The sequence below is a fragment of the Pseudoliparis swirei genome, chromosome 4 (assembly GCF_029220125.1).
Source record: "Pseudoliparis swirei isolate HS2019 ecotype Mariana Trench chromosome 4, NWPU_hadal_v1, whole genome shotgun sequence".
Classification (NCBI taxonomy): Eukaryota; Metazoa; Chordata; class Actinopteri; order Perciformes; family Liparidae; genus Pseudoliparis; species Pseudoliparis swirei.
The window spans coordinates 33,546,653-33,571,037 of record NC_079391.1 but is presented as its reverse complement, the minus strand read 5'-3'; the positions used below and the strand labels follow the sequence as shown (position 1 = coordinate 33,571,037).

The 24,385-nt window shown below is 46.7% G+C and overlaps 2 protein-coding genes across 2 annotated transcripts; both read right to left on the bottom strand.

The window, feature by feature from the left end:
* Positions 1 to 928: 928 nt before the first annotated feature.
* Positions 929 to 2,788, bottom strand: LOC130193029 (gastrula zinc finger protein XlCGF8.2DB-like). Its single transcript, XM_056413336.1, has one exon. It carries the CDS (start codon positions 2,662 to 2,664, stop codon positions 1,531 to 1,533), a length of 1,134 nt encoding a protein of 377 aa, XP_056269311.1. The 5' UTR covers positions 2,665 to 2,788; the 3' UTR covers positions 929 to 1,530.
* Positions 2,789 to 7,481: 4,693 nt separating this feature from the next.
* LOC130193043 (gastrula zinc finger protein xLCGF3.1-like) lies at positions 7,482 to 8,711 on the bottom strand. Its single transcript, XM_056413358.1, has one exon. It carries the CDS (start codon positions 8,509 to 8,511, stop codon positions 7,630 to 7,632), a length of 882 nt encoding a protein of 293 aa, XP_056269333.1. The 5' UTR covers positions 8,512 to 8,711; the 3' UTR covers positions 7,482 to 7,629.
* Positions 8,712 to 24,385: the final 15,674 nt, after the last annotated feature.

The window sequence follows — 24,385 nt, the reverse complement described above, 5'->3', positions numbered from 1 at the left end:
AAAATGAGTTGGTTGGTTCCATAATGGACTGAACCAACTCTATTATTTGGGAGGGGTGAACTTCCTCGCATGGTACAACCCATGCAGAGGCTGCGGTGTCAGAATGTGGAACGTGTGTAGCCCACTTTAAGAGAAGATGGACTAACGTGACAAATGTCAACAAATAAAATTCTCGACCGGCCCAGAAGTGAAGCGGCCCACCGGGAACTCAACCAATTCTCCCGATTCCCCACCCCGGGCCTGGAGGAGACGCAGGTCGAGGACAGCATCGTCAGTGTATTGCTGCTTATGCGTCAACTCTGTCACAAAACATTTTTGGCATTGGGTGCCCTTTTTTTTCGTTTGAGCACCTGCCCCCCAAAATCTCTGTGCACGTGCCTGCACATACATATATATTTGTGTATATATATGTATATATATTTGTGATGGGGGAGGAGCCGGTCCGGGATGTCTTCAGCTCCCACCTCCGGATGAACCTCTCACACATCCCGAGGGAGGTTGGGGACATGCAGTCCGAGTGGACCATGTTCAAAGCCTCTCTTGTGGAAGCGCTTGATAGGCGCTGGGGTCGGAAGGCCATCGGTGTCTGTCGTGGTGGCAACCCGAGAACCTGGTGGTGGACACCGGGGGTCAGGGAAGCCGTCAAGCTGAAGGAGGAGGCCGTCATGGGGTCTTCTCTAAGGTCACATGACCAGAAACAAAGGAGAAGACCTTCTTCTTCTGTAATTTATTGGCGGATTCAAAGGTGCGTGGCGCCCCCTGCTGGGCGCACTGCGTACAGGTTTAGGACAGTTTAGCCAGTAAAGAAAATGATATCGATGTTATTATAAATAAAAAATAATAGTATTATTAATAGTATTAATAAAAATGATTGCAATTATTATTGTTGCTAATAGTTTAAATAATAATAGTGATAATGATATTTAATGTTTGTTGATTTTATTTATTTATCATAAAATAAACTCAGGACTGCATGTAACAGGGTGGACATCATATCAGTGATGAATACATTTTATAAATAGAGGCAATTCCTTTCCCATGCAAATTTAAATGTAACTTACATTAACAACCATTAAAGCATCAATCATGAACACAAATATTGAGTTAAAAAAGAAAAGACGTTATTCTTCAGTTATGGAACTCAATGTCAGTTTCTACAGTCAAACTAAATGAAGTATTGAGTTTAAACTGAAGAGGAAGAAGGTTACAAATGTTCCTCAGTTTCTTCTCCGATGATAATTCAGCTCAAACCAGTGAGGACATGAAACACTTTGATGATGTAAACTATTTAAATTCATATATGCATGACAATACATAACACATGAAACACAAGACCAGAGCCACTCACATCAAAGAATATAAATGCATGTGTAGCTTCATCTTCGCTGAAGACACTTGTGTTGGAGTCTGGATCAGCCTGACAGTTCTTAAGGGTTTCACCAGATTTATTTCAGAGACTCTCAGGAATACTTACTTCAAAGATGTTTGGAATAACCGAGACAAGAGAATCTTGTTGAGCGAACTCCACGACTACTTAGTTTCTCTAGTGTGGATAATTAAATGTCGTGTCAGATTGGGCTTTTTTGAAAATGTTTTATCACAAACTGAACAACTAAATGGTTTCTCTCCTGTGTGGATATTCATGTGAGAGGTCAGGTTTCTTTTATGTGGAAATGTTTTATCACAAAGTGAACAACTAAATGGTTTCTCTCCTGTGTGGCTATTCATATGATAGGGCAGGTTTCTTTTATGTCGAAATGTTTTATCGCATATAGAACAACTAAATGGTTTCTCTCCTGTGTGGACAGCCATGTGTCTCTTTAGATAGTTATTTAATCCAAATCTTTTGTCACAAAGAGAGCATTTAAATGGTTTGACTCTTGTGTGGACAGTCATGTGAGCGTTCAGGTGTCCCTTTTGTTTAAATGTTTTGCTACACACTGAACAACTAAATGGTTTCTCTCCCGTGTGGCTATTCATGTGATCGGTCAGGTTTCTTTTATGTTGAAATGTTTTATCACAAAGTGAACAACTAAATGGTTTCTCTCCTGTGTGGATATTCATGTGAGAGATCAGGCTACTTTTATGTGGAAATGTTTTATCACAAAGTGAACAACTAAATGGTTTCTCTCCTGTGTGGATATTCATGTGATAGGGCAGGTTTCTTTTATGTCGAAATGTTTTATCGCATATAGAACAACTAAATGGTTTCTCTCCTGTGTGGACAGCCATGTGTCTCTTTAGATCGTTATTGAATCCAAATCTTTTGTCACAAAGAGAGCATTTAAATGGTTTCTCTCCTGTGTGGACAGTCATGTGTCTCTTTAGCTCGTAATTGAATCTAAATATTTTGTCACACACAGAGCATTGAACTGTTTTCTCTCCTGTTTTGGAGCTGCTGGGTTTCTCCAGATGTCCCTGGTGGTCAGAGCGTGCAGCACATGCAGGCGAGCTGCTTGATGTAGTTCCAGGACTACAGTTCACATCCCTTACAGGGACTTCTTTGTTTAGCAGAGGGTTCTCATCTGACTGAGGTTCCTGAGTCTCCTCCCCATCATCACTGTACTCAGTCTCATCAGTATCTGGTCCTGGATCGCTTCCTGGATATAACTTCCTGTCTGGTTCTGGGCCTCCACAATGCGCTCCATCAGCTTCTGTCTCCATCGGTTCAGTTTGTCTTTGATGAAGCTGAGAGGACTGAGCTTCCTCTCCATCATCTTCTTTTTTTACAGGAGAGACTGAGAACCTGATAGCAGCCTCCTGCAGCCCTGGAAGCTGATCTCCCTCCTGATTGGTACAGAGGTCCTCCTGGTCCTCTTTGATGTGGGGGGGCTCTGGGTCCTCCTGTTCCTCTTTAATGTGGGGGGGCTCTGGGTCCTCCTGTTCCTCTTTGATGTGGGGGGGCTCTGGGTCCTCTGGGGAATAATAAAATACATCTTATGAATCTCATATTAAACTCTTTATTATCCAAGCGATTCATCAATGAAAAAGCAGTGAATTAGTGAGAATGACAGAAGCATGACCTCTAAATAAAAAGCTGCTGCTTCACCAACGTGAACGCTGCGTTGAACAGGTTCATCCACATGGTGACCAATGAACAGGTTCATCTACATGACCAATGAACAGGTTCATCCACATGACCAATGAACAGGTTCATCCACATGACCAATGAACAGGTTAATCCTCATGGCCAATGAACAGGTTCATCCACATGACCAATGAACAGGTTCATCCTCATGACCAATGAACAGGTTCATCCTCATGACCAATGAACAGGTTCATCCACATGACCAATGAACAGGTTCATCCTCATGACCAATGAACAGGTTCATCCACATGACCATAACACATTTTCATTACTTTTCCCAAACAGCTATTTTCTCATGAGCTGAATTAACATGTTTCATGAAACTTTTCAGGTTACCAATGCACCGTGACAACTAAACAAGGGTTAAACATTTGCAAAAGATTTACAAAATTTTTATCCATGAACAATAACAGTCAGATGTAATGAACAAGTTGCATCAGTATTAGAACAGTCATGTCCTGCTTAAGATGAACATTTTCATTCACTGCCCAAGTCCTGTAACATTTCATCAAAATTAGTGACCAAATAGATTAACTGGATTCATTCATTTTACCAAAAGTTTTCAAGAAAACATAAATGATTGGTCCACTCTTTTCAGAAAATGTTAAATTTACAATGCCTAAATGCGCACGCTGACTGACTTCAAATAACACTTCCAGCTGGCTTCACAATCAGATTTATCATCACACGTCAATACAACGGTACACGCCCACATTAACAATCACAGGTTAGTATTCAATCAAAAAACCGGTAACATAATACAAGTTGGAGCCTTGTTAACACCTGATAAACGTTTATGAATTTCATTTTCGAGCTCAAACTCGCGCAACCTGTTTCTCGTGAACACAGTTCATTAACTGAGCTCCGTCTCCTCAGAGTGAACACAGTTGCTTCAGGGACCTCCGTCTCCGCACAATGAAACAGTGGTGTTTCGGATTGTCGCACAGAGTGCACAGTGTGTTTCAGGACCTTGTCTCCTCAGTGACACATGTTTAACCTCCGTCTCCCAAAGTGACACTTTTTTCAGGATCCGCTCCACAGACGAACAGGGTCATTGTCAATGTCCTCCGCAAATGAACCAGTGGGCTTTAACTCCGTTTACCGCACAAGTGAAAAAGATTTTACATGGGAACTTCCGTCTCCACAGATGCACACTGATGTGTACAACCTTTCGTTGCCTCACAAGTGAACACAGTGATGACTTTCAGGCTCGCTCTTTTCTCTGCATTCTGAAACTTCAGGATCGCCCATGCGTCACAGGTAAGCCATTCAATCACTTAACTAACGCTAACATAATATTATAAATTAAGTTCATTGCCTGCAAATGTCATCCTTGACGGAAGTTTACATGTTAAATGATAAACAGAGAACCCACGTCTTCCTCGGTTGCAGGCACACTGGTGTCGTGTACCTTTTAAACTCAGTCCTCCTCGAGTGACGACAGTGTCTTCAAACACCCAGTCTCCGCACAGCTCGCATCAGTCGGTGCAACTTCAGAGGGCTTTACTGTCATCAAAAAGCTCCAGATCACCGGGAAGCTTACAGGACTCCGTCTCCCAGTGAACATCGCTGGTGTCAGGTACTGTCTCCACTAAGCAACACAGTGGGTTTAACAGTGAATCAAAGTCTCCGCAAAGAGCACACATGGTCTTCTCAGGTGCATCTGGACTCAGACAGAGTGGACCACGAAAATGGTAGGTTTCAGTTACTGTCTCATAGTCGCGCGGGCAACAGCAAGTGAACACGAGCTGTCTTGTGGAGTTTCAGCTGACTCCTGTCTCCGAATCAGAGTAACACATGTGGTGCTTTCAGGGACCTCCCGTCTCCTCAAGAGTGAACACAGTGGTGCTTTCATGACCTCCGTCCTTTTCCGAGATGGTCAACTGGATCGCCATGGAAGCCGTCCTCTAACCTCAGTAACGTACAGTGTGTTCTTTAGTTGGATCCGTGCTCCGGACGCGCCACAGTGTGCTTCAGGCCTCGCGTCTCCCACAGTTTGACAACACAGTGGTTAAGTTAAACAAGGACCACCTGCTCGTCCGACTTAGAGTGAACACAGTGGTGCTTTCAGGTGTCCTCGTTTCTATTTAAATTAGAGTGGAACCGCGATGCTTCCTCCACGCTCCGATCTCTCGCACCCAGGAGGTGGACATCTCGTCGGTGACATGTTCAGAGCTCGAACGTTCCTTCAGAAGTGAACAGTCGGTGCTTCGGCCACCGCTGCTTGTGTCCTCGGGTCGTGAAGCGTCTAGCTCGAGAGCGAAGCGTAACGCCATTAAGGTTAACCGTGAACAAATGTCTTCTAATATAAGTTATCGACAATGCCGGCCTGCGCCTCCGTGCTGCAGTGTGATACGGAAAACTAAAAAAAGTATTGACACTGTCTGGTTAAAGTGTAAACAAAAGTGAACGGACCTGCTGTCATGGACATCTTCAGTTGAACACAAGTGAACAGAGGCTTCCTTCATGTGTCCATGTTTAAATTCTTTCATTCTAACCATTAAAGTATCTCTCATAAACAATACTTGGTTTAAAAAACGTTTCTTCAGTAGACTCGTCAGTTTCTCTCACTAAATGAGTTTGAGTTTAACGGGGCGGTTGACAAATTCCTCTTACTTTGGTGTAATTAGCCAAACCATGGGATCACGGAGCTATTGAAACTATATCTGACAAGCTCCGAAAACGCCAAGTACACTCGAGCTCAAGAATTCGTGTGTCTTATCTTCGCTGGACTTTGGGAGTCCGGTAGCCCCGCAGTTTAGGTCTCACCAATATTTCGAGCTCTGAGGTTAATACTTAAAATGTTTTACCAGTCAAATAAGTTAGTCCACACCTTGCTCTGTGTGCATACCTAAATGTGTATCATGAATTGTTTTGTGAAATTTTTATCACAAAGTGACACGTAAAGCCTCCGTGTGTACTTCAGTGACGGTCAGGTTACTTTAGTCGAAATGTTTACACATCTTAGAACAACAAAGGTTTTCCTTGTGGAGCCTTGTCTCTTTCGTTAGAATCCATTCGTTTATCACAAGCAACTTGTAAAGTTTCTCTGTGTGGACATCACTGGAGGTCAGAGCCGTGTGTAGAAGTTTCCCCGCCTAACGGTTCTTCGTGTCACATGTGTCTTCTTTTCGTTATTTAATGCGTTGTCATCAAGGTGCATTACGGCCCTTTGTGGCAGTCATGGATCAGGTAGACCGTTTGTCATAAAGTTTACACTGAACAACTTGTTTATCTCTTTGGACAGCATGGTTTTTAGATCGTTTTTAACTAAATATGATCCACAAGCATTGAATAGTTTATCTCCTTTTGAGTACTGTATTTAATTGATTTGTTAAGTCAACAAATGCAGACTGCTGTGTGTTCAGTGATAATCCTTTAAGGGACTTCTTGTTTCATTTCACATGAAGTTTGTGTCTTCATATAACTGTATCATCTCATATATTGTTGACGCTGGAAAGCCGTCGGGTTCTTCCTCCCACCTCCGGATACTCTGCTCATCTACATCCCTGAAGTGAGGATTGGTTACATCCTCGAGTGGACCTGTTCAAGCCTCTCTCTGTGGAAGCGCTTCTCCTGAGGTCAGAGGCCATCGGTGTCTTTGTCGTGGGGGCTCTGGGTCCTCCTGTCACAGGGGCTCAGGGTCCTCGGTCCTCTTAATGAGGGGACTCTGGGCCGTCCCGTTCCTCTTGTGTGGGGGTCTGGGTCCTCCTGGTTCTTAAGGGGAGACTCTTCTCTTCCCCTTTGATGGGGGCTTCAAGGTCCTCCTGTTCCTCTTGTGGGCTCCACTGTCTCTTAGGTTTCTCCTAGTTCCTACTTAATGGGAGTATGGTTCTGTGATGTTAATAAATAAAATAATGTATTCTTATGTATTATTAATTGATGCAATTTTATTTATGCTAATAGTTTATCAATAAAAACGTGAAATGGATGATTGTAGCATGTGTCTGCTTAGATCGTTAAATTATCACACAAATGAACAGGTTATCTCATGAGTGGACCCGTCATATCAGTGACCAATGACCATTTTATGAGCAACCGGTTCATTCACATGACCAATAAAGGTTATCCTCATTTAGTCAGACCATGTTCATCATCATGAACCAAACATTCATTTCATAAAGAACAGGTTATTCTCTCAGTTATGGAAATCATGACCAGGTTCTCATCCAACTAAATGAACATTCATCTACAATGAACAGGATAGAAGGTTATCCTCATGACCTCAGGTTCTCTCTGACCAATGAATATATTCATGCTCCCCAAACCCAAGAGGACATAACGCTTTGCCTTGTCTGCTGGAGGGCCGGGGATTTCTTTAGAATTGCTCACCTTGTGCCGCATGCAGGCACAGCAGGCGACTCGCTGATGTAGACAACATGGCTACAGCTTCATCTTCGCTGAAGACACTTGTGTTGGAGTCTGGATCAGCCTGACAGTTCTTAAGGGTTTCACCAGATTTATTTCAGAGACTCTCAGGAATACTTCAAAGATGTTTGGAATAACCGAGACAAGATAATCTTGTTGAAGGAACTCCACGACTACTTAGTTTCTCTAGTGTGGATAACTAAATGTCGTGTCAGATTGGGTTTTTGTGAAAATGTTTTATCACAAAGTGAACAACTAAATGGTTTCTCTCCTGTGTGGATATTCATGTGATAGGTCAGGTTTCTTTTATGTCGAAATGTTTTATCACATTTAGAACAACTAAATGGTTTTTTTCCTGTGTGGCCAGCCATGTGTCTCTTTAGATCGTTATTTAATCCATATCGTTTATCACAAACAGAACATTTAAATGGTTTTTCTCCTGTGTGGACAGTCATGTGATAGGTCATGTGCCCCTTTTGTGTAAATGTTTTACTACACACTGAACAACTAAACGGTTTCTCTCCTGTGTGGCCAGCCATGTGTCTCTTTAGATCGTTATTGAATCCAAATCTTTTGTCACAAAGAGAGCATTTAAATGGTTTGACTCTTGTGTGGACAGTCATGTGAGCGTTCAGGTGTCCCTTTTGTTTAAATGTTTTGCTACACACTGAACAACTAAATGGTTTATCTCCTGTGTGGACAGCCATGTGTCTCTTTAGATCGTTATTGAATCTAAATATTTTGTCACACACAGAGCATTGAACTGTTTTCTCTCCTGTTTTGGAGCTGCTGGGTTTCTCCAGATGTCCCTGGTGGTCAGAGCGTGCAGCACATGCAGGCGAGCTGCTTGATGTAGTTCCAGGACTACAGTTCACATCCCTTACAGGGACTTCTTTGTTTAGCAGAGGGTTCTCATCTGACTGAGGTTCCTGAGTCTCCTCCCCATCATCACTGTACTCAGTCTCATCAGTATCTGGTCCTGGATCGCTTCCTGGATCTAACTTCCTGTCTGGTTCTGGTCCTCCACAATGCGCTCCATCAGCTTCTGTCTCCATCGGTTCAGTTTGTCTTTGATGAAGCTGAGAGGACTGAGCTTCCTCTCCATCATCTTCTTTTTTTACAGGAGAGACTGAGAACCTGATAGCAGCCTCCTGCAGCCCTGGAAGCTGCTCTCCCTCCTGATTGGTCCAGAGGTCCTCCTGGTCCTCTTTGATGTGGGGGGGCTCTGGGTCCTCCTGTTCCTCTTTAATGTGGGGGGGCTCTGGGTCCTCCTGTTCCTCTTTAATGTGGGGAGGCTCTGGGTCCTCCTGGTCCTTGATGTGGGGGCTCTGGGTCCTCCTGGTCCTCTTTGATGTGGGGTGGCTCTGGGTCCTCCTGGTCCTCTTTTATGTGGGGGGGCTCTGGGTCCTCCTGGTCCTCTTGATGTGGGGGCTCTAAGTGCTCCTGTTCCTCTTTGATGTGGGGGGGCTCTGGGTCCTCCTGTTCCTCTTTGATGTGGGGGGGCTCTGGGTCCTCCTGGTCCTCTTTGATGTGGGGGGGCTCCAAGTCCTCCTGTTCCTCTTTGATGTGGGGGGGCTCTAAGTCCTCCTGTTCCTCTTTAATGTGGGGGGGCTCTGGGTCCTCCTGTTCCTCTTTAATGTGGGGGGGCTCTGGGTCCTCTGGGGAATAATAAAATACATTAATATATCTTATGAATCTCATATTAAACTCTTTATTATCCAAGAGATTCATCAATGAAAAAGCAGTGAATTAGTGAGAATGACAGAAGCATGACCTCTAAATAAAAAGCTGCTGCTTCACCAACGTGAACGCTGCGTTGAACAGGTTCATCCACACGACCAATGAACAGGTTCATCCTCATGAGTCATGACCAGGTTCATCTCATGACCAATGACCAGGTTCATCCTCATGAGTCATGACCAGGTTCATTCTCATGACCAATGAACAGGTTCATCCTCATGAGTCATGACCAGGTTCATCCACATGACCAATGAACAGGTTCATTCTCATGACCAATGAACAGGTTCATCCTCATGAGTCATGACCAGGTTCATCCTCATGAGTCATGACCAGGTTCATCCACATGACCAATGAACAGGTTCATTCTCATGACCAATGAACAGGTTCATCCACGTGACCAATGAACAGGTTCATCCTCATGACCAATGAACAGGTTCATCCTCATGACCAATGAACAGGTTCATTCTCATGACCAATGAATAGGTTCATCCTCATGACCAGGGGTCCCCAAACTTTTTCCTAAGAGGGCCACATAACGTTTGCCTTGTCTGCTGGAGGGCCGGGGGATGTGGGGGGGGGGGGGGGTGCTAGTGAGAATGTGCTCACCTGTGTGCGCGCATCACGGCTGAGCGATGCGCGCGCCACTCGCTGTGGCTGTGCGTGCAGACAACATTTAACGGAGCGGAGCAGCGCGTGCGCTCTGATCGCTCTTTTAATGAAGTATCGTTACTAAAAATATGCTAAATCACATCGTGTTTAATGTACGGGTACTTCGTTAGTATCGCTACACCGTGCAGCGTGACAGCAGCAGATGTAGCGGACTAACATTCAAGCTAACCTAACTTCCCAAACGCTGTGGACATCTGAACGCTGATTGGCCGAGACGCGACACGTCCCATCGAAGATGTTCTATTGCGAAGAGCACCACTCCACATTTTCTCCGCGTCTCACTGCAATCTCAACGGCAGCGGGCCAGGTGAAAAAAATAATAAATCGGAACGCGTCTCTGGTATTGTTCAGGGGGCGGGGCCACATGGAGAGGCGGGCCGGATTCGGCCCGCAGTTTGGGGACCACTGCTCATGACCAATGAACAGGTTCATCCACATGACCAATGAACAGGTTCATCCTCATGACCAATGAACAGGTTCATCCACATGACCAATGAACAGGTTCATCCTCATGACCAATGAACAGGTTCATCCACATGACCAATGAACAGGTTCATCCTCATGACCAATGAACAGGTTCATCCACATGACCAATGAACAGGTTCATCCACATGACCAATGAACAGGTTCATCCTCATGACCAATGAACAGGTTCATCCACATGACCAATGAACAGGTTCATCCTCATGACCAATGAACAGGTTCATCCTCATGACCAATGAACAGGTTCATCCACATGACCAATGAACAGGTTCATCCTCATGACCAATGAACAGGTTCATCCACATGACCAATGAACAGGTTCATCCTCATGACCAATGAACAGGTTAATCTACATGACCAATGAACAGGTTCATCCACATGACCAATGAACAGGTTCATCCTCATGACCAATGAACAGGTTCATCCACATGACCAATGAACAGGTTCATCCTCATGACCAATGAACAGGTTCATCCTCATGACCAATGAACAGGTTCATCCACATGACCATAACACATTTTCATTACTTTTCCAAAACTTTGGGGATTTAATTTTCTTCATGACTTTTCCAGGACTGGAAATCATAATTTTAAAATTCCAGGACTTTTCCAGGTTTTCCATGACCGTACAAACCGTTTTGAATAAAGGGTTGAACATTAAAGTATTTTGTTTTTTTATCCGATGAATCGAAAAAATAGTCCGATTAACTGATACTTGCAGCCCTAGTGTAGAACACTAAAAAGTACAATATGTACCCGTGAGCTGTAGCGTAGTAAACATATGTTTAAATACTGCAGCACAGTACCTGTAACTCAGTACATGATGTGAATACTTCCTGCAGAACTGGTTCCATCCGGTTAATCCACTGCTTCTAAAAAACGTTTTCTGTTGCGCCACTTCAGAGAAAGAAAGATGTTCACGCCCCACCGCACAAACTAAATGCTCCACGCTGACTTTATATTGAAATAACAACTTTGTGCGGGTCTTGTGCTTTTTCAAATAACAGAATAAAGAACATTGCATTCACTGTTAATGAAACCAAATTGCTGCATCAGACAAAAACAAATATGAAGTTAGAACAATGCAAATAATGTTGTGCAAAAAGCTAGCTTTTAGCTGACTGTGGCTGATATTAACATGTTTGGCACTGAATATCTTTTCAAGATAACAACAATAAGTGCAACCTGTGAAAAACTAAAAACAAGTTTAAATATTTTGCAATAAAGAGTTTTACACTAAATATCTGTTCTGAACAATAACGTGCAGATGTGTGTGAGCCATCAAGTTGCATCAGTATTAGTTCAGTCTGTCTCTGCCTCAGGGGCGGCTTGTCCATTAGGGCGATTGGGGCGACGCACTGCCTCGGGGGAAAGAAAAAAGAAAAAAGAAAAGAAAAAAGTCACATTCTACCACTAGACGTCTGCTCTGCCTCTGTATGTCATTGTCCAATCAGGTAACAGTCATTCAGTCAGCCTAAAGTCGTGCTTCAAATGGCCCCGCCCCTTCTGGGGCGATTTTGGGCGAAATGAAAATCGCCCCAGACCTCTCCCATTGACTCCAATGTTAAACCCATTTTTTTCACAAAACAGAGCTCTCAATGCATTCTCTATGGCTTCCGGGAGGAGTCGCCCCTCCAGGCTTGTCATAATTAATCGACGTAAAAGCGTCTCAGTACGTCATACAGCTTCGACAGAGGCGTATTCAGTCGGCCAGTGCTCAGGGCAACAGCAGCGATTCAATTCTTTCTTTGAAAGAGACTCCTTTCAGTCGGCGTAACATTGAAGACACATCGGCAACAATAGAAGTAGGACCTCCTAGACCAGCGGTCGCCAACACGTCGATCGGTCGACCTCGGAGACGTTCCCTGTCGCTCTCCAAAATAAAATGAAAATAAAATCAGAAACACATTGTTCCTCATTCTCGAACATTTTCTGAGGTGTCTTCTGAAACGTTTTCTTCCTGACTGGAAGATGGACGTCAGAAAAGATCTCCGCCTGATGTTAAAGAACGCCTGTAAACGGGTTCTCTGACAGCCGTGTTGTCAGCTGTGCTCCTGAAAGAGGAACGTAGGACGACAGGTGAGGCGCAGGGGAAATGCAGACAACTCCACATATTACACACGGTCAAAGTACACCGACATAAAACTAAGTCATGAATAAATAAATGTTGAAATGCCTGTACCTTAATGTAAATGTTTACGTTACGGTATTTACAAGTTGCGCCTGCGCATGCGCGACAGCCGAGATTCTTGGCGACTTGCCAGGTCTTACCTCCGTGAGTTTGGCTTTTCTGCTGTTGCCCTTCAAAACAAAAGCTCAACATTTAGCTTTTTCTTGTCTGGTGGAGCAATCTGGTTTACTTGAAAGTGATTGCAATTGTATTTCTTCTATTATTTGAAAAAGCACAGATGCAGGAATCACAAATGGGGATCTCATATTTATTATTATTATAATTATTTAATTCTTGTTGAAAAAAATCACCAAATCAAAGACCAGGAGCTGGATTACTGACAGCAGCTCACAGACGGCCTCAGACTGTCTGTCTGCTTATGAACTAACTACAAGCTCACAGACAGAGTTCAGTCACAGCCGTCACACTGACTGGAGTCACATGACTTGATGGCATTGTGAGAAAGCTACACATAGACAGCTGTCTGAAGGTCTGTGGTTTTGGGAGGGTTAATCATTATCAAAAAAATTGCCCCCCCTGAGAATTTTTTCAGGAGCCGCCACTGCTCTGCCTTAAAGATGAACATTTAATCCATTCAGCTTCCCAAATGTGTCACTGAGATAAGCCATTTCATCACAAACTATTAGTCAGCCAACCGAATAATTATAGCTGAATTCATTCATTTGACCTCAAAAAGTATATTAAAGAAAACATAAATGATAAACTGAGTCCACCTCCACTTTGCAGAATAATGTGTACAATTTAAATTGCCTTGTCCTGCATGACATACGTCATCATATGACGGAGGTTTCATGTTTCTGAGCTCAAAGTCTCGAGACAACACGTTTCCTCGTGAGAGCCACCGAGCTTCATGTGAGCAGCTGAAGCTCCCGTCTCCTCAGAGTGAACACAGTGGTGCTTTCAGGGACCTCCCGTCTCCTCAGAGTGAACACAGTGGTGCTTTCAGGGACCTCCCGTCTCCACACAGAGTGAACACAGTGGTGCTTTCAGGGACCTCCCGTCTCCGCACAGAGTGAACACAGTGGTGCTTTCAGGGACCTCCCGTCTCCGCACAGTGAACACAGTGGTGCTTTCAGGGACCTCCCGTCTCCGCACAGAGCGAACACAGTGGTGCTTTCAGGGACCTCCCGTCTCCGCACAGAGTGAACACAGTGGTGCTTTCAGGGACCTCCCGTCTCCTCAGAGTGAACACAGTGGTGCTTTCAGGGACCTCTTGCTCCTTTTCTCTGCGATGGTCTGAAACGTCGGAATCGCGCATGCGCAAGCGTAACCCATTAACGCTGGAACCGTAACGTAAATATTTATAAATATAAGTTATCCGCAATGCCCCCCGCGCCCCGTGTGAGGGTCGCGCCCCACAGTTTGAGCACCGCTGGGTTAAAGTGATAAACAAAGAGAACCCACCTGCTCGTTGGACCCGGACTTCCGGGTTGAACACAGCGTGCAGCAGCTTCCGGTGTCGCTCGTTCTCCTCTTTTAAACTACAAAGTTCCTCCTCGTACTCTGCGATCGTTCCTTCAAACAGCCCGCAGATCTCCTGCGCAGCCGCAGTGAGTCGCTGGTTGACGAATCCTCTCAGCATTTGGGCTTTAGACATGTTCACGAGCTCAGAAACGTTTCCTCCAGACAGCTCCGGGAAACGCGCGTCGCTCACTCGGCGCCGCTCGGCTCTGCTCACTCGGCTCCGCTCGGCGTCGCTCGGCTCCGCTCGGCTCCTGCTAGCTCGCTGACGTCATGAGGGTCCGTGTACGTTTTGTTAGTTTGTTTTTTCGTTTCATTCCAAATACGGAATACGGAAATCACGTGGTTTTTTCGTTTTCCGTTTGAAAACCAAAAACGGAAAAACGGAATACCACCTCCGTATTTCATTTCTGCTGTCTGAAACCAAAAACGACAGAACGGAAGTGCTTAAAATGAAGTCAAAATAAAAGCCAGTGATACATATTCGTATTAACCTTAGAAGAATATTAATGAATCAATTGAATGTCTCTTGCTGGACATGTAAACATAAAAACCAACACATCAAATCAATGGCAGAGAGGAGTCCTTCCAGTAAGTGTGTCTCTGCGTCCGCAGCTTGTCTTACAGCAGCAGTGGGACATCAACTCACCAGCATACCGAGACGGGACGTATCGGGACGCACCAGGGATCCAATACACGGCCCTCTGCTGTTCTGGTTGGCCGGCAAAGCTCCCAGAACCAGTTGTTTTTAAAACTATAATTGAGGGTTTACGTGTGTGAATTAAATATATTAAATATATATTAGAAGAAGAAGCACCGCAGAAGAAAACATAGAAACCAGACTGAGGATTGGGCACACAAGGCTGAACAAAACAATGCATCTAGTAAATAAACACCCAACAGGACGATCTGTCAAGTACCAGAATCTGGAGAGCATCTCATTTGTCATTGCCAGAAAGACTTGAGCGACACAGGTTGAAGAGGCAGCTGGGAGTGGAGGAACTAAATCTAACAGATGCATTACATTTGGGGGCAGGACAGTTTTACAATATTTGAAAGAAACAGGATTGAGCAATAGAATTTAAATCACTGGAATTTGGAATCTCCCTTTTGTTTTGTGTCGTTCTTTTTGTTTTATTAGTTTTGTGATTATTTTGTTGGTTTTGGTTTTGTTTGTTGGGTTTTGTAAGGGGATAGGGTCTCTGGGCCACACTCCACTACAGTAGGTGGCAGAAATGCACCGTTCACTGGATGCCATCCGCCAACAAATGTAAAAGAAGAAGAAAAAGAAGAAGAAGAAGAAATAATAAAAATAAGAAGAACTCGAGCGGACTCTACAACGTCTAGTCCGGTATGTTTAGACCAGAGACTTTACGAGAAGGTTAGACATGCAGAATTAAACAATCCGGCATTCACGAGGACAGCTACGTGTTCTCTTGCTGTTCTCAACGGCTGCCGTAACTATGACGACAGTTAACGGGACCGACTGGTCAACCGTAACCTTCATCGACCCACAATGTCCACGTGACCCTGTCCACGTGACTCTGTTGTTCCGCTTCAGTAGAAACGTCCGGATTGTCTCCTCGTGTCCTGCGGAGCTCATGGGTCCGTGTACGTAATGTTATTTCGTTTTTTCGTTTCATTCCAAATACGGAATACGGAAATCACGTGGTTTTTTCGTTTTCCGTTTGAAAACCAAAAACGGAAAAACGGAATACCACCTCCGTATTTCGTTTCTGCTGTCTGAAACCAAAAACGACAGAACGGAAGTGCTTAAAATGAAGTCAAAATAAAAGCCAGTGATACATATTCGTATTAACCTTAGAAGAATATTAATGAATCAATATAAAGAATAAATAATTAAACGGAGATATTGTAACGTCTCAGACGTTATGGACTGATGACACGGAGACGGGACGGCGTTATTACTCCTTCTTTATTTGGGGCATCCTCCAACACAGACAGCGTGTTCCTCTCAGCTCCGCAGCTCCAAACGTCAACAACCACAGTTCTCCGTCAACCCCTTAACTTCCCGTTTCCCAACAGGTTAACCCCGCCTCCCCTCTACTCCGCCCATCACAGGGTCGCTACATTACCCTCCCCTTACAAAGTTCCTTGCCCCCAAGGAACACCATTGACAACAGCAGGAACAACATTAGTAACAGGAGGAACAACATAAGCAACAGCAGGAACATTAGTAACACGAGGAACAACATAAGCAACAGCAGGAACAACATTAGTAACAATACATCTCCAAAATAATGGGAAAACAATAAGAACTTTTCCTTTTTTTTTTTTCCTTTTCTTTAAAGAAGATCAGGGTGGACTACCATCACTTCCAGTGAGACCAGGGCGCATTCTTGCCCTTTCTGGAACCTACGGTCTCACTTTAACTTATTTCTCCTCCCCTAAGAAACCACAAAGTCTCTGAACCGGCCCGGGGGCCTTCTCTGTCTTCGCGGCTGAGCCGCTTGTGGGGCTGTGTCTACTGGACCAGTGGGGTCGGAGGGGGCCGTCAAACCCGGAGAGCTGGCCAGGGAGTGAGCAGGAGGGAGGCTGAGGAGGGTTCCCGTGCCACTGATGCCATTGGCGAAGCAACCCCTCTGTACGGGCGAGTCGGTCCCTATGAAGCACCACTCTCCTTCCCTTAGGAGGTAGCTGTAGCCTGTAAACGACCTCTCCCACCTCTCCAACACTCTGCATGGACCGACCCATTGACTGTCGAGTTTTGGGCACCGGCCCTTCTTGCGCACCGGGTTGTAGACCCAAACCAGTTCTCCAGCCTGAAAGTGCCTGCCTTTTTCTCTCACGTCGTAGTTGCGTGTTTGTCTCACACCTGCACTCAGTTGCTGTTTTCGAGCAAAAGCATGGGCCACTTCAAGGCAGTCCTGCAGTCTCCTGGCGTACTCAGGCCCTGGGGGGGCGTCTGGGGAATCAGGGGGCCGTCCAAAAGCCAATTCTGCTGGGGTGCGGAGTTCTCTCCCCAGCATGAGCAGCGCAGGTGTACAGGATGAGGTCTCTTGAACTGCAGAGCGACATGCCATGAGCACCAAAGGCAAATGCTTGTCCCAATCGCGCTGGTGTTGCGAAGTGAGGATGGCAAGCTGCTGGCCCATGGTGCGATGGAATCTTTCCACCAACCCGTCACTCTGAGGACGCAGGGGGGAGGTGCGTGTCTTGTGCATGCCCAATCGTTCGCACATGGCAGCAAACACCCGCGACTCAAAGTTCCTCCCTTGGTCACTGTGAATAGTCTCCGGTACTCCGAACCGGCTGAACATGCCTCCAACCAGGGCTTCTACGACCGTCTCTGCCTCCTGGTCTGGGATAGCATACGCCTCTGGCCATTTTGTGAAGTAGTCTATGGCGGTGAGAACATACCGATTTCCTCCATCTGAGCACGGCAGCGGACCCACCACATCCACGGCCACCCTTTCCATCGGTGCCCCAACTGGAAACTGCTGCAGTGGGCGTGAGAGCGACCTGGGGACCTTTCCGTGCCATACAGGGGTCACAACGGCAAAAGTCTTCCACGTCCCTCCTGCACTGGCCCCAGTAGAAGCCCTTCCGGAGGCCGCAGAGTTTTAGAAACCCCAAAATGTCCAGAACCTGCAGCTCCATGCATGGCTTCAAGCACCGCATCCCGTAAGTCCTTGGGGACCACCATCTGCCACTTTTCCTCTCCGTTGCTGGCTCCTTCCATGCCCGCTGCAGCACGCCCTGCGACAGGCGCAGAGACCCGAACTGAGACCACAGACCTTTGGTTGCTTTGGAGAACACGGCCACCTCTTCCCACGGTGGCCTCCGCTGTGCCTCCAACCACCGTAGTGCCGGCTGTAGGTCTGCATCCTGTTCTTGGTGTTGTTTCCACTCTGCCAAGTCCACCGTCTGCAGCTCTCGGCATACAAACTCCTCCAACCGACGAACTGCAGCACAGTCTCCTTTCTCTTCACGCAGTTCCTTCTCACGAGTCTCTCTCCGCTCGCAGTAGCGGCACTCGCCTGCGGCACATGGCCTTCGGGAGAGCGCGTCGGCATTCGTGTGGCGTCCCAGCCCGGTGCTCCACGATGAAGTCAGAAGCCTGCAGCTGCTCCAACCACCTGGCCACCTGCCCCTCCGGCTCCTTGAAGGTCATGAGCCACTGCAGAGCAGAGTGGTCCGTCCTCACAGTGAATGTCTGGCCACACAGATAGTACTTGAAGTGCCTGATTGACAACACCACTGCCAAGAGCTCTCTGCAGGTAACGCAGTAGCGCGCTCAGCCTTGCTGAACGCCCGGCTGAAGTACCCCACCACTCTCTCTCCTTCGGGTCTTGCCTGAGAAAGTACTCCCCCGACGCCTGATCCGCTCGCGTCCGTGTCCAGCGTGAAAGGTAGGCTAGGGTCGGCTGGGGCTAGCACCGGCGCCTCAATCAGGGCTTGCCGAAGCCTGCTGAACGCCGTTTGGCACTGCTCTGTCCAGGCAAAGTTGCTGTCCTTCTGCAACAATTGAAACAGGGGCGCAGCAGTACGCAAACCCTCGTACAAACCTCCTGTAGTACGAGGCCAGGCTAAAAACTCTTCAACTGTTTTTGGTTGGTGGGGGTGGGCCAGTCGGCGACTGCCTGCACCTTCTCCTGCATTGTGCCAATGCCCTCCCCACCTATCCGATGTCCCAAGAAGGAAACCTCTCTCTGCATGAAGTGGCACTTTTCTGGGTGTAGCTTTAGGCCTGCCGCTCTGATTTTTTCCAGCACCAACCGCAATGACGCCAGGGCTAGCTCGAACGAGTTACCGTGAACCAGGATGTCGTCCAGGTAAACCAGGCACTGTTGACGTGGAATTCCTTCCAATACCTTGTCCATCAACCTGACGAAGGTGGCAGGAGCGTTACATAGTCCAAAACTGAGGACCTTGAACTGCCACAGTCCCCGTCCGGTGCAAAACGCAGTCTTTGGCCGGGCCTCCGGAGCGAGAGGCACCTGGTAATATCCACTGCGGAGGTCCAAAGAAGAGAACCAGGAGGACCCAGAGACCAGGTCCAAAGACTCATCAATGCGGGGCAGTGGGTATGAATCTTTCCTGGTTACCCCATTTACAGGCCTGTAGTCAGCGCAGAGTCGCCAGCCACGTATCTTTTTTGGAACCATGACAACGGCTGCTGCCCAGGGGCTGTCGGAAGGCTCGATGACACCCGCCTGCAGCATGCTCTCGACCGCTTCGTCACATGCCTGTTGACGGGCCAGCGGGAGGCGGCGTGGGCGGCACTTGATAGGACGTGCGTCCCCTGTGTCAATCTCATGCTGCACTAGATGAGTTTGACCTACCTCGTCTTCACTCTTTGCGAAACTGCCTCGGAACTCTAGCAGAAGCTGCCACAACTGCTCCTGCTGCTGAGGGTGTAGGTCGCCACAGTTCTTGCTCCACACCTCCCTCACCGCAATCAACGTCCCATCCACCTCCACCTGGACCAACCCGGACGGGGGCGTAGTTGTGAAGCTCATCGTGTGGTCAGATGAAGCGAGGGTTGCCCCAGGGGAGACAGTGAGGGGGCCTGGGTTGCTGTCTACAGTCTCTACGGTACTCGCTGATGGTGCGGGAGGTCCGGAGGGAGGCAGTGCTTGGACCAATTTTATTTACCTTATACATGCTTCCTTTGGGCAATATTATCAGGAAACACTCCATAAACTTTCATTGTTATGCAGATGACACTCAATTATATTTATCGATAAAACCAGAGGAGAGCAACCAACTCTGTAAAATTCAAGCATGTCTTAAAGACATAAAAACATGGATGACCTGCAACTTCTTGATGTTAAACTCAGACAAAACCGAAGTAATTTTAATCGGCCCTGAGCACCTCAGAGATCAATTATCTGGTGATGTGGATTCTGTAGACGGCATTGCCCTGGCATCCAACACCACTGTAAAGAATCTTGGCGTTATCTTTGATCGACTTGTCCTTTAACTCCCACGTAAAGCAAATCTCAAGGACTGCATTCTTTCATCTACGTAATATTTCAAAAATCAGGCACATCTTGTCTCAAAAAGATGCAGAAAAATTGGTTCACGCGTTCGTTACTTGGAGACTGGATTACTGCAACTCCTTATTATCAGGCTGCTCTAATAAATCTCTTAGGTTCCTCCAGTTGATCCAGAATGCTGCAGCTCGTGTTCTCACTAAAACTAAGAAAAGAGATCACATCACTCCTGCACTAGCTGCTCTGCACTGGCTCCCAGTAAAATCAAGAATCACTTTTAAAATTCTTCTCTTAACCTACAAAGCCTTGATTGGTGATGCTCCATCATATCTTAAGGAGCTTGTCGTACCATATTGCCCACTAGAGAGCTACGCTCACTAAATGCGGGACTACTTGTAGTTCCTAGAGTCTTAAAAAGTAGAATGGGAGCCAGAGCCTTTAGTTATCAAGCTCCTCTTTTATGGAACCAGCTTCCAATTTCAGTCCGGGAGGCAGACACAGTCACCTCGTTTAAGAGTAGACTTAAGACCTTCCTCTTTGACAGAGCTTATAGTTAGGGCTGAATCAGGTTTGCCCTGGTCCAGCCCCTTGATATGCTGCTATAGGCTTATAGCTGCCGGGGACGTTTAGGATGCACTGAGTACCTATCTCCTCTTTTTCTCTCCTTAAGGATGAATTTTCATCTCTCAATCACACGTTACTAACTCTGCTTTCTCCCGGAAGTCCTTTGACTTTACGTCTCATGGGGTCATCGGACCCTATGAGACGGCATAGATCCCATCTGCCTGATGGATCGTCTGGGTCGTGGAATTCCTGCTCATGACTACGCCACTGTCCTGTTGAGACTCCGCCCACTCCTCCTCCCCACCGCCATCTGCCTGATGGATCGTGGAGGTCTCCATTGTGGAATATGCCTACTATGAACTATTCATACACTCTGTCATATTCATTGAATGTATTTTAACTCTAAATCTGTCCTTCTGTACACATTACATCTATTGCATCTGTCCATCCTAGGAGAGGGATCCTCCTCTGTTGCTCTCCTCCAGGTTTCTTCCCTTTTTTTTCCCCCTGAAGGGTTATTTGGGAGTTTTTCCTGGTCCGATGTGAGGTTTTGGGGCAGGGATGTCTATGTGTACAGATTGTAAAGCACTCCGAGACAAATTTGTAATTTGTGAAATTGGGCTATACAAATAAACTGAATTGAATTGAATTGAATTGAGACTGGGGATCATCGCGATAGCAGGCCCTCCTTGGAAACTCACTGTGCATCGTTGCAGGTCTAACTGGCAGCCTGTGGCCCTCAAAATGTCCACACCCAAAATACATGGGTCCTGTACGGCCGCTATCCACACCTGATGACAGACCGTCACTCCCCCCACCGATATGGTCAGTAGACCTCTGCCTTTCATGGGTGCCAGCTCTCCGGTGACAGTGCGCAGTCGAACAGTGGTGTCGTTGAAACGAATCCAGCTTGGGACCATGTCTGGTCTAACCAGGGTTACCGTTGACCCTGTGTCCAATAGCGCCAAGCAGGGCACTCCTTCCACAGTGATGGGGACATAGCACGAGTCTCCCTTACCAGTACGTCCCACTGCCACAACAGGCTCCAGTTCTGAGTCGTCGTCTGCTTCTGGGGGACGTGGAGTCTGGTGCCCCCGGGTGTACTGTTGGGCTCCTGCTGTCGAGACTTGAGGATGGGGGTTTGGAGTTGGGGTCGGGGTCCGCATATCCTCCTCTATGCGAGCCCTGAACCGTTTCCCTGAGACCCGCTTGACTTGGGGCACTCCCTGGCTAAGTGCCCTGGCTGACCGCACCCCCAGCAGAGCCTGGGGCCGGGGCGTGGTCGGTGTGCTGGTTGTAGAGACACAGCTCTAATCAGTTCAGTCACCCATGCCGGTCTCTCTCCCTCTGAGTGACTCGGCATTGCAGACCGTACGGCAGGTGGACCCTCTTTGACGCGTTCAGCCGCTACACCCACATTCTCTCTCCACGGCCATCTCCAAGGCCGACTGCAACGACTGTGGGTGTTGTAGTTGCACTTGGACCCGCAACTCAGTGGGGGAGATTGCTCTGATGAACTGGTCCCGTGCCAGCTCGCTTTGTACCCCGGGGGGCATGTGTACATAGGCCCTCCGTGATAAGCATTCAATGTCATTGGCTAACACACGCAGCGGCTCCCCAGGTTTTCTGCAGCGGTTATTTAGCTCATTACGCAGGAGCTCCGGCTGTAAACATTGTCCAAACCGCCTCTGCAGGGCCCCCACCAGCGCTTGATAACTCCGCCTGTCCTCCGGGCTCAGCAGTAGGAGGCAGGACAGCGCATCGTCCGTGAGACACAACGCCAGCTGCAGTGCTTTAGTCTCCGTGGACCATCGCCCAGCATGTGATAGAAGTTCAAATTGGGCAAGGAAGGCTTCCCAGGCCGCCTTACCGGAGTATTTCGGCGTTTTTACCGTCGGCGTTGCAACTGAGTGTTGGCCGCAACCCTCTTCCGGTATCGCTACATTCCGCGGAGAAACGGCGCGAAAAGTTGCTGCGGGACTCAAACCCGCGTCTCTGGCCATCTTCGCTGCAGACTCTCTCAGGCGATGCCTCGCCTCCCTTGTAGCTCCCGTGAACTCTCTGGCGATGTCCTCTGACCATCCGCAAGCTCCCTCCTCCTCCATGTCTCTATCTTCTCTCTTTACCTTCGTCCGCCGACACGATCCATGACAAACAGTCGGCTACCGGCTAGCTCTCTCCACGCTAGGTTAGCTCTCCACCCGATTTATCAATCTTGTTAGTCCGAAATCACTTCTGACACCAATGTAACGTCTCAGACGTTATGGACTGATGACACGGAGACGGGACGGCGTTATTACTCCTTCTTTATTTGGGGCATCCTCCAACACAGACAGCGTGTTCCTCTCAGCTCCGCAGCTCCAAACGTCAACAACCACAGTTCTCCGTCAACCCCTTAACTTCCCGTTTCCCAACAGGTTAACCCCGCCTCCCCTCTACTCCGCCCATCACAGGGTCGCTACAATATTTTAACGATGCAAACACAGCAGGGTAACGTTAGAAGAATATTAATTAGTCAATATAAAGAATAAAGAATTAAACCTGGATATGTTAGCGACAGTGGTGACGACGGGAAGTTTAATATTCATGTACACAGCAAGAATCACCTTCTCACTTAATGTGTGTGTGTGTGTGTGTGTGTGTGTGTGAGAGTGTGTGTCGGGGTGTGTGTGTGTGTGTGTTTTGAAACATATGGTTGGAGGGAGCAAGAAAGACTGTCCCACATTTACAAAGAAACAAATGGTCAATTTGACCCGCAACATAACAGGAGGGTTAAATGTAGTTGACACTACAAAGGGTTGCATTTTGGGTAACTGAGTTTATTCTGTGTTTATCTCCCGCAGTAGACGTGTTTAGGTTCGCCACTGCTATATACACCCTTTTGCACTGAAGCACGCAAGATGGACTCCAGCCTGTTACCTTACTTAGATATTGTACAACAAATGATGCATAGTGGCTGTAGTGATGTGGACATAAAAACACTTGATATTTGAATGTGGCTTGCGAGAGGAACGTCCGTGGCCAATATTCGGAAGTTTTGTAAAGACCACGGGTTAAAAAGACAGCGAGTGACGGACCAACAACTTGAAGCTGCAGTCTCCAATGCAATAACACAGGTAGGGTGCAGTTAATTTATTTGCGCGAAAAAATGCATACTACGAAACTATAAGTGTGTGTAAGGTTAGTATGTTATACTTTAACCCTCCTGTTATGTTCGTTTCTTACATACAGTCGTCATGCTCCGGGTCAGTTTGACCCAAAAGTGTTCAGAAACAAAACATCCTAATAACTATAGTTTGTACCTCATCACCAACACCATTACTAACAATCCAATCAGTTTTTAGTGGAATTGAGTTATTCACCCCTCCATAGATTTAATGAAAAATACATGTTCAAACAATTTTTTAGGTACATTGAAAAAATCTAAATCTAAATTAAATTGCATTTGTTTACTATAACATGTATATTCTCCTACATTTTATTAGCATTTAGTTAAAAATTGTCATGGGGTGATGTAGATAAATAGAGATGAGACACCTGTGTTCAGGGTCATAATGACCCGCCCACTAAAAATCAAGCCAAATGAATCATAAAGGATTTGTGTTGAAAGTAAAGATATTATCTTTATCTTCAGGGTGGTCCAACCTATGGCAGGAAAATGATGACTGGGAGTCTTGCAGCTGCAGGTGTCTTCGCATCAGAGGGTCGTGTTGGAGCTGTTTTGCGCAACATTCACCCACCTTACCATAAGGCACGATGCCAGGTTGGTTTTTTTTCTCAAATTAGAATATGTTGTGCTATTCAATAAGGTCATGATGTTCTTTTTTGTCTGTTTAAGGGAGCAAGGAACCTCAACCCTGTT

What these genes read in the sequence shown, in the direction of transcription:
- LOC130193029 (XM_056413336.1), bottom strand. Translation starts at nt 2,664, where the DNA reads ATGGAGACAGAAGCTGATGGAGCGCATTGTGGAGGCCCAGAACCAGAC.
- LOC130193043 (XM_056413358.1), bottom strand. Translation starts at nt 8,511, where the DNA reads ATGGAGACAGAAGCTGATGGAGCGCATTGTGGAGGACCAGAACCAGAC.